The sequence below is a fragment of the Athene noctua genome, chromosome 5 (assembly GCF_965140245.1).
Source record: "Athene noctua chromosome 5, bAthNoc1.hap1.1, whole genome shotgun sequence".
Taxonomy (NCBI): domain Eukaryota; kingdom Metazoa; phylum Chordata; class Aves; order Strigiformes; family Strigidae; genus Athene; species Athene noctua.
In genome coordinates, this window is record NC_134041.1 from 47,005,918 (window position 1) to 47,019,952 (window position 14,035).

The 14,035-nt window shown below is 43.5% G+C and overlaps 1 protein-coding gene across 3 annotated transcripts in view; it reads right to left on the minus strand.

The window, feature by feature from the left end:
* The window catches only part of ARHGAP22 (Rho GTPase activating protein 22), a 149,278-nt gene extending 135,243 nt beyond the window's left edge, over nucleotides 1-14,035 (minus strand). For 2 of the 3 annotated variants that reach the window (XM_074908348.1, XM_074908346.1), the window contains exon 1: nucleotides 13,087-13,131. In XM_074908348.1, coding sequence (XP_074764449.1) covers nucleotides 13,087-13,120 — 34 coding nt within the window. In that variant the 5' untranslated portion in view covers nucleotides 13,121-13,131. Of the gene's footprint in view, nucleotides 1-13,086; nucleotides 13,132-13,998 lie in introns of those variants that run through there. The other variant, XM_074908347.1, reaches the window with a different exon arrangement.

The window sequence follows — 14,035 nt, forward strand, 5'->3', positions numbered from 1 at the left end:
AGAAAACAAATCAATAAACTGGACTCAAAACAACTCAGCAGATACTTTACATGCTCTAGAGTTCTGAACAAGTAATGCCTTTTCAATAACACCACACAGTTTGGTTTTGCTCTTCACATTTTCATTAATTGATTATTGATTCAGCCATATGCTTAAGTTTTAAACAGGAATCAATGTAGAAAGAATTCAAGCTCTCATTGGAAAAAATGTTTACAATTCATTTGCACAGCAGTACTGAAATGCCAACTACAGGACATACCCACTGAGAAGCAGGAAAATAGGCAATTACAGCACAGCAAGATGACAACCGACCAGGCAGATCCATATCCTTGCTGCCCCATAGGCAGCACTAGTAATGAGACAAGCCTGGTTTTGGGGATAAATCATTAGAAGGCAAATGTCAGAATCAAAGACCCTGGAAATACTCCTGTGACTGGAAGTGACACTAGTATGGAAGTTCTCATATCTAGATGAAGATGGGAGGAGGAATACAAGCAAAAGCAATGGGGTGACAATCAACATCCTTGGGCAAATGCCTGGGCTAGACTAAATAAGCTCCTCATCCAGAACCCCACAGTTGGTTGCCATATCTCTAATGGTAAATGTACCATTACTAAATGTACTAAGGAGCGGATGGACTAAACCAGATGAAGCCATGCTGCCATTCCTTAAAGAGATAGTAATCCCTATCCCCATCCCAACTCAGCCTTGCCTAAAGCTATTCTTTCTCAACTTCTCTTCCTGCCCCATTAACAGAGCACCACACACACGAGTTCCTCTGCAACTCAGACCTGCCTCCAAGCAATATACACGTTCCTGTTTTCTCAACACATCTATTTTCGACCCTAAGCATACACATAACATGGACAACTCCTTCCCTTCCCTATCCATACCACCTCTCCTTCCTGAGCTCAATCCTGTCTGGCAACATAATACAATCTCTTCTGCTCTCAGCTCTGAACACCACTACAGATTTGAGCAATCAACAAGTACCTACTTAAATCAGGGATGTGGAAATCAATCAAGTCCATCCAATTCAATATGAATTAAAGTTGTAATCTTTTGAAATTTGATAAGCAGTTAGCTTAAATCAATATAGTAATTATAATTGATTCTGGCTGACAAACTGTCCTACAGTGAAGGCACTTTGCTCTAGTGCTTCTTCAGTCTGACATAGCAACACTACATATTGTTTCTGATATAGCCTTTTTTAAAGTACTAGCCACAAAGGGAAGTGGTTTCACATACTATAAAAACATACTCATTTGTTTTATTCAATTCAAACTTTGCCTCAAAAATGGATGCACTGAAAACACAAGACTCGTATGCCTTAGAGATACTACATTTCTCTTCACCAAATTGTAGGAAATAAACTACTTGGTTTAGATTTGTTTTCTGTGTCCATTACACATCTGTGTTTGTGTTCAGATTTGACTGTTAAAAATACCACAGCCAGTGAGCACAAATGAAACCAAGATACTTCCTCAATGCAATCTGAGAATTTAGCATTTGACACTCAATAAGCAAAGAAATTAAAGGCAGAATGTTTGAAGTGGTTGGTGGTGAGATGTGTTCAGGCAACTAGGATATCAGTTACAAGAAAGTGGCAAGGGCTTTTCGCTCCCTCAAGCCAGAGTAGCAATCTGTTCAGAAACAAAGGGTGTTACACAACCACATGCCTGCTCACATTTTGTGACCTGAAGGACACTTAGAACATTCAGAAACGCTACCGTAAGAGCAGGTTGTGCTCCATTACTTCTATTCAATAAAGCCACACCTGTTTATTCAGAACATTTTATAGACTAAGATGATGTGTTCTACTTCCTTTCCTTGATTTTTCTTTTGGCCAAAATAAAAATATAAAAAGGATATTTTGCTCTGGAAAATAATTTTTCATAGCCACCATCAGATATTGCTGAAGAAAATGAAAGGAAAAATAAATGGGTGTGAAAACCTCTGTTTCCCAAGAGAAGCCACACACTGGAAGCAGTTCTGTAACCTTACTGTTCAACCAAAGGAAAAGCAGAGACACGATTAGCTTTAGATGTTTGTCTAGTAACCTGTATTTTCTGCAATGGTTGGGATACTAGACTGAACATACTGAAACAAGCAGGCCAGCCAAGAAAAGATTCTGACAGTCTGAAGGAACAATATGTTTGTACAAATATTTACTTGATATTATTAAGTTCCTGCAAAAACAACTGCATTCCTGAAGGCCACTTCATAAATCTGAAATCCAGCATAAACTAGTGTAATTCCACTCACAGACTAGGATAGGAATGACTGCTATTGGAAACTGGCTATATATAAAGGGTAAAATACCTCTAAGTCCTTACCTGAAGGGCAGAAACTTTGGTTACAGATATTTAGCCATAGGCAAGACACATTCTGTTCAAAAACAAAAATCAAAAACAACCAACCAAAAAACCACCATACCATCCACAGAGACAGCCTTTTGAGCAGAAAGAACAAAGAGATGGATGACGGAAGATCTGAACAGCAAGGGAATGACTGAAAAGCATATTTTAGCTACAAAGCACAGCTATGGCCAAAGAATTTGAGCCAGGCTGAAGGACTCTGACAAGAAATAAACTATACACTCTAGCAGAAGATGCATGAACAGCAAGGCCGCCAGCAGGTGTCAACTCCACAGAACAGTCATTTAAAGAGTTTATTCCTGTATTTCAAAAGTATTTTAATTACTACCACAGGTTGTGGGGAATACGTGGGGGTTTTGGCACCTGACAATGAATAAATTTTAAATTCTACAGGTAACCTACCACCAGCTGTGCACAAGAATGCCCTACAAATACATGATGCCATGCTAGTGTTATCAAACCACTAGTATTGTATCACAGGTAAGTGACAAGATGGAAGGGTGACGGCTTGATTCTTTCTGCTGCAATAGATCAACCTACTGATTTACCACCTAGTAAAAGCAAAATACTTTAGCCTAAAAAACACAGTGAATTGTGGGAAGCCACTGAGGACTGTCAGCATTCAGATGAGGTAGCCTGCATCTTCTGTGCAGAACTGGGGAATTTTGCTAGGTCTATATTACAAAGCACAGGTCCATACTACAGCACACTGGGTGTAGGGTAGAATAAGTAGGAAACAGATGGTACCACAGATCCAACATCTACACAACACTTATTTCAGGGATTTTATTTGTATTGACCACAGAAGCATACTGCACATGGAGCACATATTCATTCAGAAGTAGTCCAAGACAATGCTACCAAAGCACAGTAGGTAGGAAAGATAAGGAGAGCTGCTTCAACAGCATGCCATTGATCCAAACCAAAAAGGATGCTTATGTAGACAAACTATCCAAATGAAGACAACAGACAGGATCCATCTACTGACCAAGTAAGCTGAGGCTAAGGACAGAGGCATACACATGGTAGAACTGACAGCAGATAGTGATGCATTTAGATATTATAGTATTAGTGACTAATAATTTCAATTAGTTGTTCCCTTCTCTAGTTTTACTGCTCCCAGTGTATCTGAAGCATGGCTGAATCTGTACAGCATGAATAAAAATGCATACAAAACAGCTAAGAAAAACTATTGCAAAATATTCCTTGTCCTATCACAGACTTAAGATATCATTCATTTAGCACCCTAACTACTGGCTCTTTATTTCTCAACACTCAGGCACTTTGCTACAGCAAAAAACCCAAACGCATGAAGCAGTATGAGTTAGGTTCTCTATGACAGAGTGCACCAATACATGAAAGCACAACCAGTCCAATTTGCCTTCATAATGCTCCCAACTTTTTATTCACTAACAGTGATCTCCTCTGCCTCCTAGAAATAGGAGGATGAAGTAGATTCACAAAGCTTGCTGCAAGTCATATTTTAAGAACAGCTTTCTCCCAGTCAATGAATATAAACACAAAAGGCACGGAACAACAAGGTAATACTCAGTATTCTTGAGACAAGATTAGAGAGCTACAAGCTCCACAAAATGAACACTAGTCCCGTCCCTCAAGTAATACTCATATGCTTGATTTATTTGTTAAATACTGAAACGGACACACAGAAGCTGGAGGGCCAATCCATTATATATTTATGCTAATCTACACCAGTAGACAGGAAGTTCAGACCAGCTTCATTACCAAGAGAGAATATTTTTATTCTTTCTCAGGACAGGGGGATGGGGGAGTCAAATATATTCTTATCTCTTCTTCTTGCTGATCATGAGTAAACTCTGTAACCAGCAGGTCAGAGCCTCAAATTCAACCTGCTGTGTCCTTTGTTATTGCAAAATCAGAGTTAAAGACCATATTGATAAGCAGCCCAAGTACAGAAACATGCTCCCAGCAAAGACTGTATTTTAATTCTCAGGTCCCTTTATCTGCACCATCTTCTGATAGTTCCCAACTGGATCCACTGCATACTATTCAAAGTACAGATCAGCACTTAGCTCACAGCCATTTGGTGTGTTGCTTTAAAGCACACCCACTTATTACACACAGTGGGCTACAAATCTATCCAGTAAACCCAAGCACCAGCTCTTTACTCCCACTGAGCCTTGGTAGATCTCTTGAAAGTTGTACATCATCTCTATCTGGTTGGTTAGAACTGTCTACCTGACAAGCACTGCTGAAGGCATCTCTGTGGCTGGCAAAGCTCTGTAGTCCCATGGACAACTACGCTGAGCTACAGCTCACTGTTCTCAGAAGAGGAAGTCTTACTCCCTTCTTCCTACACCCACACTGCTCTTCCCTTCTGCTGGTGCACCCAGCCTTACGTTCCTACACTTCACTGACAAGGGGAGACCTTTTTATAAGAATAGTTACTCACTCGAATGGCAGGAAATTTTCAGATTTTTTTATTCCTTGCAGGATGTCTAGATTTTAGTGAATCAAATCGGGTCACAGAAGGAAGACTCAATGAATACCTCATATTTCCTCTGTTATCAGCAAAAGTCTCTTGTAATCCTCATTTTAGAATCCACACATACCACTTCCTTGTACCATAGGTTTTCTCTAAATTTCAATGCCAGTTCACAGGATGACCATCTTACTGAAGCATAAAAAAATTCTTAATACCTGCATTTAAGAGGAAGGATATTAGAAGCAACTTTTTTCAGATGCAGCAAAGAGCTAGTATCTCCTCTCTTTAGCTCTTCATAAACACCAATTTACTGCCTTTTGGGCACAAAGGACACACCAAAAATCTTTGTGGAAGGAACACACTTAGAAAGTCTGTCAGCAGCAGCTTCTCCTCCCCACAATTAGTTTTAAATAACTTAAACACATGCAGGCCTAGGCAGAATCTAGGCATAGATCCCTTTCCTTCCAGCTCACCAGACAGCTCATACTGCTGCCTCATCAAGGGGTTTCCCCTACCCACCACGGTGTGCAAGTGCCTTTATCGTTGCCTCAAACTACCTCTGCCCATGATGCAGGGAGCTGGAGAAAACAAATTAAGCTGTTTATGCTGCTGTGCTTGCCTATCAGCTACCATGAATGTAAAGGGAAAGCCAGCAAAGAAAAAAGTAATTTTGGTAGTAACCCTGCAATGAAAAGGAATACATTTATGTAGGCACTAAAAATAACAGGTGACTGTCCTCTGAGGCAAGAGGTGCTAGCACTTACAGTCTTCCACTTCACAACCCTGCCGGTTTCACCCTGTACTCCTTCAGTGGGTGTTTTACAAGTAATTAGAGAGCCTATACCTTTTTCATTTTTTAATACTTAATTCCCTCCCCATAAGTTCTCTCCCCAGCAGTCCAGCTACACTTTGAGCTGAATAACTGCTCTTTCTCAAGAACCCTTTCCCTCCCCAGGAGGTGAGGCCATGGCTCATTATTTCAATTTCACATTGCCTATGCTTAATAAACTAGGGGCTGCCTGCAAACTTTTCAGGGCATTTCCTAAGGAGAATGATTTCCTGCCAGAGCCTTCAGGCAGGGAGGGAAAGGCAAGAGAAGCACTTACTTCAGCACACACCATGAGTCCTCTGTGGAAAGAGAGGGGCATCTTTACAGAGATGACATGATTACACCTTTGAACATCCGGGGTCCCTCTTCATGGGGCATACCACAAAATAAGAGCAGGAATCTGAACCTGCCTCTGGAGGAATCCCACAAATATCACTTCCTATACCCTCCCTGTATGCGCACGTGGCCACTGAACCAGGACAAAGAGACAAAGTAATTACAATGCATAGCTGACAACGCAGCTTGCTGCCACACACGCCAGCACTAAGTAGAACAGTGCTAGATTGACCAGGTACCAAGGGGCAGAAGTAATCCCCTGCTTCATTCACCTACACAGAGCTGCACACAGTGAAAAGGGACACCCAGTTCCATCCTTGTTCACTTTTCTCCCATGCTTTACCCTCTAGTCTGAGCCAATTTCTTCACGCTGCCTTCAGGCCAGTTAATCCAGCAGTGCTCCAGCCTCAATGCCTCTCTCCACAATCTCTGTACCACTGCCTTAGGATTTTAGACTCAGCTTTATCTCACTTTCCTACAAAGCAAAAAGATGAAACCCAGACCCACACCACAGACAGGGCCACTACCTCCTCCATGCCAGTGCCTCACAGACTCCCTCCTTCATCAGGTCATAAAATAAGACATAAACCAAACCATATTTGCTAGCACTTCATCTTAGCCTTTTACTCACCTATCTTTCTAGAGCACAGCTCCTGAAGTTGCCTCTCCTGCCTTAAAGAATCACTCATTTAAGGAAAGGGGGTAGTCACCCTCCCCCTTGCAGATGGGCTCCTCTTTAATGGTGGCTCTGCCATGCCAGCTGCAGCTAGTCACACTGATTGCTCCTTGCCCCGGGGTCTGGTGTGCTCCCAGCAATGTTGGTGGGCTCTCAGGGGTTGAAGGAAGTGTTTGATGCAGTTCACTGCTCCAGGGCTGTTTACTTTGGTTCCAGGAGTAAGAAGCCGGCTGTTACTATTTGCCTAGCGAGCTGAAGGTGCCAAGCTGCTGGCCTCCCACGTGCTCTGGGATAGCTACGTGCATCAGCAGCCCCTCAAGCCAGAGCTGCAGTGTGGGGCTGTGGAGGCACTGGTGTTCCTCTTTGCAGCACTAAGAGGCTGCAGGTGCTAGCTAAGCCGTGAGGGGGGACTAGACACATGGGAGAGTTCCCCTTTTCTGCCTTTCACTGGCCAGTGAAAGGAGGGCTCTTCCCACGGCGTGATTTTGAAGGGAATACCACCTGAGGGAGCTGCCTGCACTGAGCACCCTCTGAGGTCTAGGACTTGCTCCAGCAGCATGGTGCTGGCCTCTGCAGGAGTTGAGGGGGAAGGTGTCACCAGTTCTCCCCTAAGCCAGAGGGAATTAGAAACATGACAGTGAACTCTTGTTGTGCATGGGGCAGCAGGATTGCTTCTTCTCTGTGGAGGACCTGGAGAACAGTCAGAAGCTGGAGACTGATGCCTTGGTAAACAGAGAAGTCTGAGAATGCTTAATACTGTTTGGCTATCTCTGGATCCCTGTGAAATGTATTTATTTCATTGTTCCTAATTTCTTCCCTCTGACATGTCCTTTTTCACAAAAGGAGTCGCACACTGTTTCTTTTTCTCCTTTTTGTTGAAGTCTCCTTTAACTACTGTTTCTTGCTCCCTTGCTGGGCCTGATCTCAGCTCTGCCTGTTGTACAGGTTATCCTGCTACCTGCGCCTGCTACTGGGGTTGTGAGGTTATCTCTTAGATGAGGTCCAACTCCTGCAATTTAAGTGCATCGGTGATACTGAAGAATTATTAACTGGCCGGGCAAAATATGACTCTGAACAAGCAGCATCTTTTAATGGAGTCAGAGGTCACCTTCGCTAGTCTAAAAATGCCTAATTGGTGTTTCCTTAGATGTTATTCATCATCATCAAAGTTTATTCCTGAGCCTGGAAAACTCAGGAGAGATGAGAACTGAAAGCCGTGACTGGTTGATAGCCTTCTGCTGTGGTTAAGACTGTCTTGAAGAAGTGATTAATAATGTAATTTCCTTTAGACAAGAAACCTCTAGAGGGATGACCCAACCACCCTATGTTTCTGGTACAGGAGAAGTTCCTGGAGGCATCCCCCACAATTTCAAACCAGTATGTTCATCTTATTGTGCTGATGCCCTCCGTTTACTCAACAAATAAAGCTGCAGGGTTGCATTTATATGTTTAAGCTGTTCTTAACTGTTGAGTTCTTAGTCGGATGTGTTCTGATAACAAAACGGCCAGTAAAAAGCTGTTGAATAAGAAGGAAAGATAATCCAGTATTTTTTCACATACACTAAACTTGGGGAAACTCATTTTAAGTCCTTTCTCTGCCTTGGACTTCACATGTGGCCTCGGGTCTTTCCTAATCCACAGACATGTAAATGTTACCTGTGAAATGTGTCATTTGCAAAGATAAATAGATTTTTAATTGGTAAGTTCTGAGATACTGTGGTAGTGAATGGTTGGTCACCTAATTATTGGATTAACATAAAATTATCCGTTCTGAATACAAACGTCTTGTGACTGACAACTTCAGAGATGTCTAAATTAGCAAACAGTGCAGATCATTAGGAGTAGGTCTGTTTGTTAATGGCAGGGAACTAATATCCATGCTACATATGCATTTCAGGTGGCTCTGTTTTGGACTAGTTCTATTCTGATCCAATGGACTGAATAACTATTAGTGGCTGAAGAGCATTAGGTGTAATTCTGAAAATATGTTCCCAACTAGTTTAATCGAAAAGGAATTCTAGTTTGTTTATTCTGAGACTGCTTCACACCATAACAAAAGTGCAGTAAATCAGGAGAATTAGATTTGTTTCAAAAGCCCACCTATAACCCTAACGTGCTCATGTAAATTCTGAAGTGTACTACTGTAATTCTCATAACTGTCATTTGCTTTTGTATTAAATAATATGCTTTCAGTCTGCAGAATTAAGGAAGTCTGGGTTTCTACCCATTATGCCTTCTATCCTTCTACCACACAAACCCAGTGCCTCTACATGTTCCTCAAACTTGCATAATGTCATTTCTTCATCTTCCTCAAATACCCATCTCCTTCCACATCCCCAACAACCCAATACATTCCCACATCCCTTAGCTTTTTGGCTGACTTGAATGTATGTGTGTTCTTACAAGACAGTCAATACGTGTTTTCTGGATGGTCAGTTGGGCATTATCTTTCAGAACATGTATTCTGCTGAGTACTATGTGACAGTTTCCCCTAGATGTACAGATATGGTTATCTTTCCTCTGCCCTGTCACCAATTTTCTTTAAGTTTATAGGAGTCAAATATATTTTGACACTCCTCTTCTGCTTTCAAATCTGGTTGGATTTAGCCAAGCAGATCAAAAATTAATAGGGCAGAGATTGATAGAGAAACCATGCAAACATGTACCCTTACTGCCATAGGGAAGCAGTTTATATAGAGAGTATTCATGCTTCTGTAATCAAAGACACAGCACTTTCATTAAAAATACAATGACACCATTGCAAAGCCACTGAATATTAAAACCTAGCTGTTCTCACTGCAAGCACATGAAGATTACATTGTAAATATGCACGCTCCCAGAAGGCTGTAGTAGTACTTTACCCTCTGAAGCCTCTCCTGGCAGCATTACTATACACCATCCTTAGAAACATTTTAAGTATGCTAAAGCCCACTTTTCATTAAAATTGAATTATGCCAAGTTTCAGAGAAGGAAAAAGGAGAGAGGGAGATAACTCTGTTCTACTACAGCCATGCTGAAGGATACCTGAGGTAAAACCAGTTCATCTGCAGCAGGCTAGCTAGCTAAAATGTCTCCCAACACTTTTTTCCAGGCTCTAAGTTTTAATTAAACCAACAAACAAAAGTTTCATTATTATGACTGTGAAGAAATATACTGTATATATGTATATATATACACTGTAAAATATGTATGAGCATGTGCCAAACAAAAATAATAGGTCAGAGAAGTGCAGACAATTCCATAATGTCAGACACCTATTAGTACAAAGTCCCAGTAAGGAAAGGTCTATTCTTAGTACCTATACAACCGAGACAGACTGTGCTAAAGACAGGAATACTGTAGAGAATCTATCATATCAGCAGGTTAACCCTCTTGCTATAGAGGGCAATCCCATCACACCACTTACTAAAAAACAAATACGTAAGTTTGTAGTCATTCCAGCTTCCATTTCCTAGCACTTTTAAATGCAACTGGGCAGGTATAACCTGTTTGAGACTTTTCAAACCAAGGAGTAAATGCTTGGTTTTATTTTTTTAATCTCTTAATGAAACAAAAATTTATTCCTTCAGATTGAAGGATGTAGTCTGAAAACTGCTTTCCCTGCCCTCCACTCTGGAAGGCAGTATTTCTATGTCCCATCACACAGAAAGAATGTGAAAATAGATGTTTTCCATTGCAACCACTTATTTCAGAATTCTGTACTCTGCCAACTGCTGTACATAAAACACTGTAGATGAAAAAATAATGCAAAATCCATTCAGGCCTAGCCAGGATGAATGATTTTCCAGAAGGCCCATTTAGGCACATTAAGATTTTCAGTCTGTGAGATTTTAAACCTTCCTAGGTCTTATGAAAACATAATGTACCTCTGAATGTATGTTTCTGAGTTACAGATGCGAGCTTGTTGATGGAACAGTAAGGACTGCACTACACTTGACAGTTACCTCTAGTAAAGCAAATTATCTTGGTTCTCTACCATACCTTTCACAGATATTAAGAAGTCCACACTCTTGATTTTCAAAAGCCTGAATGTCTTTAAACCCGGGAGCTTTCTTAAGGACCATTCATAAGTCAAACAAAAATGACAGCATCAGATGTCACAAGTGAAGGTTTAAAGGTACATTCTCAGCAGAGATTTGGAAATACAAGGGGAGCTGACAAAGCATTCCTATTTGCACAGCTGCGGGGAGCCTGAAGCAAAGAGCTGGACACGCACACAGGTGGTTTGAATAATTCAACCACAAGAAATCTACACTAAATACGTGAACATCCCTAGGTTCAGCTTTACTGTTGCCTCCTATCACGCTCGTATGTCCCTTCCTTGTCCCTTCTCTTCATTCTGTCTGCTCAGTGAAGTCACACTGCCTCCCTTACACAATTAAGTCGTCAGTGGCAGAGCTAACAGCCTCTGCACTGATAAATCAGCCAAGCTCATACAGCAGCTTGCAAATCTCTAGCCCTTGTTGACACTCACTGTCAGCAATAGATGGTTGCAGTCTTGTCAGTACTTTGCTTGCCCACCATTATACTACCTGAACCTTCATTAGCAATCTCAGCTGAGAGTACAGGGAGCATGAACCACCATTTCACATTCAACTCAGTCTTGCAAGGTGGGACACTTACCTTCAAGAAGTATTCAGCGTCTTCAGCACTGCCTGTTTACAGCTCCTGTGAACAAGAGCTATAGAAGAACCTTCTAGTATTAGGTCCTACTTTGTAACCTTTGTAAGAGGTTACCAGTGCTTTGCCATGGCCTTGCAAAAGTAGGAAAATTCCTGAAGTTTCAAAAGCCATGAAGCCAGCTCTTTTCATTACTTATAAATTCACTCAGAAATAAACCTACCACTGCATAGTTCACAAACCAAACAGAACAAACCCCAAGAGAATGACATATGCTGCTATAAATTGAAATTGAGTCACAAAGGTACACTACAGTTTGTCCCCCAAGCATCAGTAGCCCACAGAGATCTAGAATAACATCTGTCCCATAACTAGAATTCAGTACATATTAATATACAACTTAAGTCTCTTCCAGATGAATTGAAGAAAGTGGAAGAATGGCAGGTATGCAGTTGTGAAAACCTGTGTTCCTTACGCTGCCACAGACTTCTTGTACCACTCTAGTTGCATCATTTAGCTTGTCTCATCAGAGCTATAACAGCCCACAGGAAAGCTGGATAACAAATATATTAAAGACTGGAAGGAGATTAGACACCCCTTAGAAGGGGGATGACAAAGAGACAGCACCTACGAAAGACTTGCTGAACTTCTACAAAATTGTGTAACTAAAAAATAAGTACATATGACTACTGTGGGTGAGGCTGTACATATCTGATGCTGACACATCTGGATGGCAGGAATCTTCCTCCTTCCAAGATACTAACAGCTATTCAATGGACTGTTGGTATTTTAAAGACTGTTCAGCATGTAATACTGCTTTTATATGTATGATGCAAAGTGACATTCAGCTGGAAGTATCTGTCTCAGAATCACACCAGCTAGAACCAGTGACATTTTCCTATTTTATAATGGTGGCTTTATAGAAAAGCCTTATATTTACATACTCTTCTGACTGCGTCTGCTTTTGCTCCTGGATGACATTAATCTAGTCTGTTTCCGATGGGCGGGAAGATACCCCTCTGAGACTGTCGTTAGGCTGCGAATGGCAACGATGCTCAACAAATGCCATGTCAAACAAGAAACTGGTGCTGCAGCGGGAGATCACACAATATATGCCCTGCAGAGCATCTCCTCCAAGGCGAGCTGGAGTGGAGACACGGGCTGTGCCCAGCCCCAGCTGATCGCTTTACAAACACTCGTACCACACCTCGCAGGTCTGAACGACTGCTCAAGGCAGCTGTTGCAAACCCAGGGCAGGTTTTCCTTCCTTCCTTTGTCTTGCCCACAGCTCACACAGAACTACTTTCCCCACCTCCTGCTTCCAGCCCTGGAGGGATAACGTGCAACAGCAAACTGCTTCTCCAAGATGCTGCAGGTAAGCTTGGCACAACTGTCTCCAGCTGTTACAATGAATTTCAGCATCACAAGCACAGCATTAGTAACCACCACAGGGGTGCAAAGGCTCCGTCAAGTCCCAGGACGCAGTACAATTTTTTAATTACCCCCGGTGCTCAGCCCTGACACTGCCGACGACGCTGATGAACACAAGCGCAGGTCCCCCCCTCCTACGCTTCAATTCTCCCCGAAGCTTTGCAAGCGCCGCTGGCGGCCGCTGCCCACCCCCCCCGCCCCGGGCCGGCTTCGGCCAGCGGGGCAGCAGCTCCGCTCTGCCGGGGGGCGGCCACTGCGGCTCGGGGGCTCTCCGCCACCGCCGGGACGTCTCCCCGTGCCGGCAGACGGTCCCCCTCCCCGCAACGCGAGGCGCTCGGGAAGGCACACTCACCTCTCCTGGCCTGCCTGATCTTGGGGCTCAGCATGCTCCCGGCTGGGCGCGCCGCTGCCGGCAGCCTCAGCGCCCGCCCCCGGCCCCGGCCCCGGCCCCGGCCGCCGCCCCGCGCATCGCCGCGCCCGCTCGCCGCTCACACGCCACTTCGCGCCACTTCCAGCTCTGGCTCGGGGGCGACGCGTCGCATGGGGCTAAATAAACGCTAATGCATTATTTATCCGGCCTCGAATTAATTCCCGTCCAAACTAGGTATTAAGTGCCTCGGTAATTACTGCCGATAAATCAGCAGCACGCAGACACGAGGGCTGGATCTGGCTCCTTCTGCTAATTGGCCATGCATCAGTGTTATTAATACGCCTCTTCCAGGGAGCAGCGCTGATCCCGCACTCCCCCTCTGCACATCCTCCTCCGGTCGCGCTCAACAGACGCTTTGACTCGGCAAGGATCAGATCAGCAGCTGAATCTTTCCAAGCCCGAGCCAGAGGGAAGAAGGGGCACCGCGCACACGCCGCGAAGCTTGCGCATCTGATAAGGCTGTGCGTTAGAAGAAACACCAAGTGCACTGGTCCAAAGGGCAGCGGCATGCTGGGCTGCCTGCTGAGCGCGCACCCCCCCTCCGGGGAGCTGTACCCGTGAGAGCCGGGGGGCAGAGGGAGACACGACCCACTGCTCTCCGCAAGGAAGAAAAAAAATACCTCTTGCCTGCCCTGACAGCCTAGAGGGAGAATGCCATCACTCCATTTTAGTACCCATCGTTTTCATTTGCACTCCTTGCTGAGCTCTCCCTCACCCCTTCCTGGGTGGGGATGCAAAGTCCGCAGTGAGTCGGTACTGGGGGGAGGAATGGACAAACATTTGATTAAATACTTAAATACTGTTAAATAGAATCTATAAACTATAAATACGTACTTGGATGAAAATTGAATCCGAGTAATTGGCACATCCT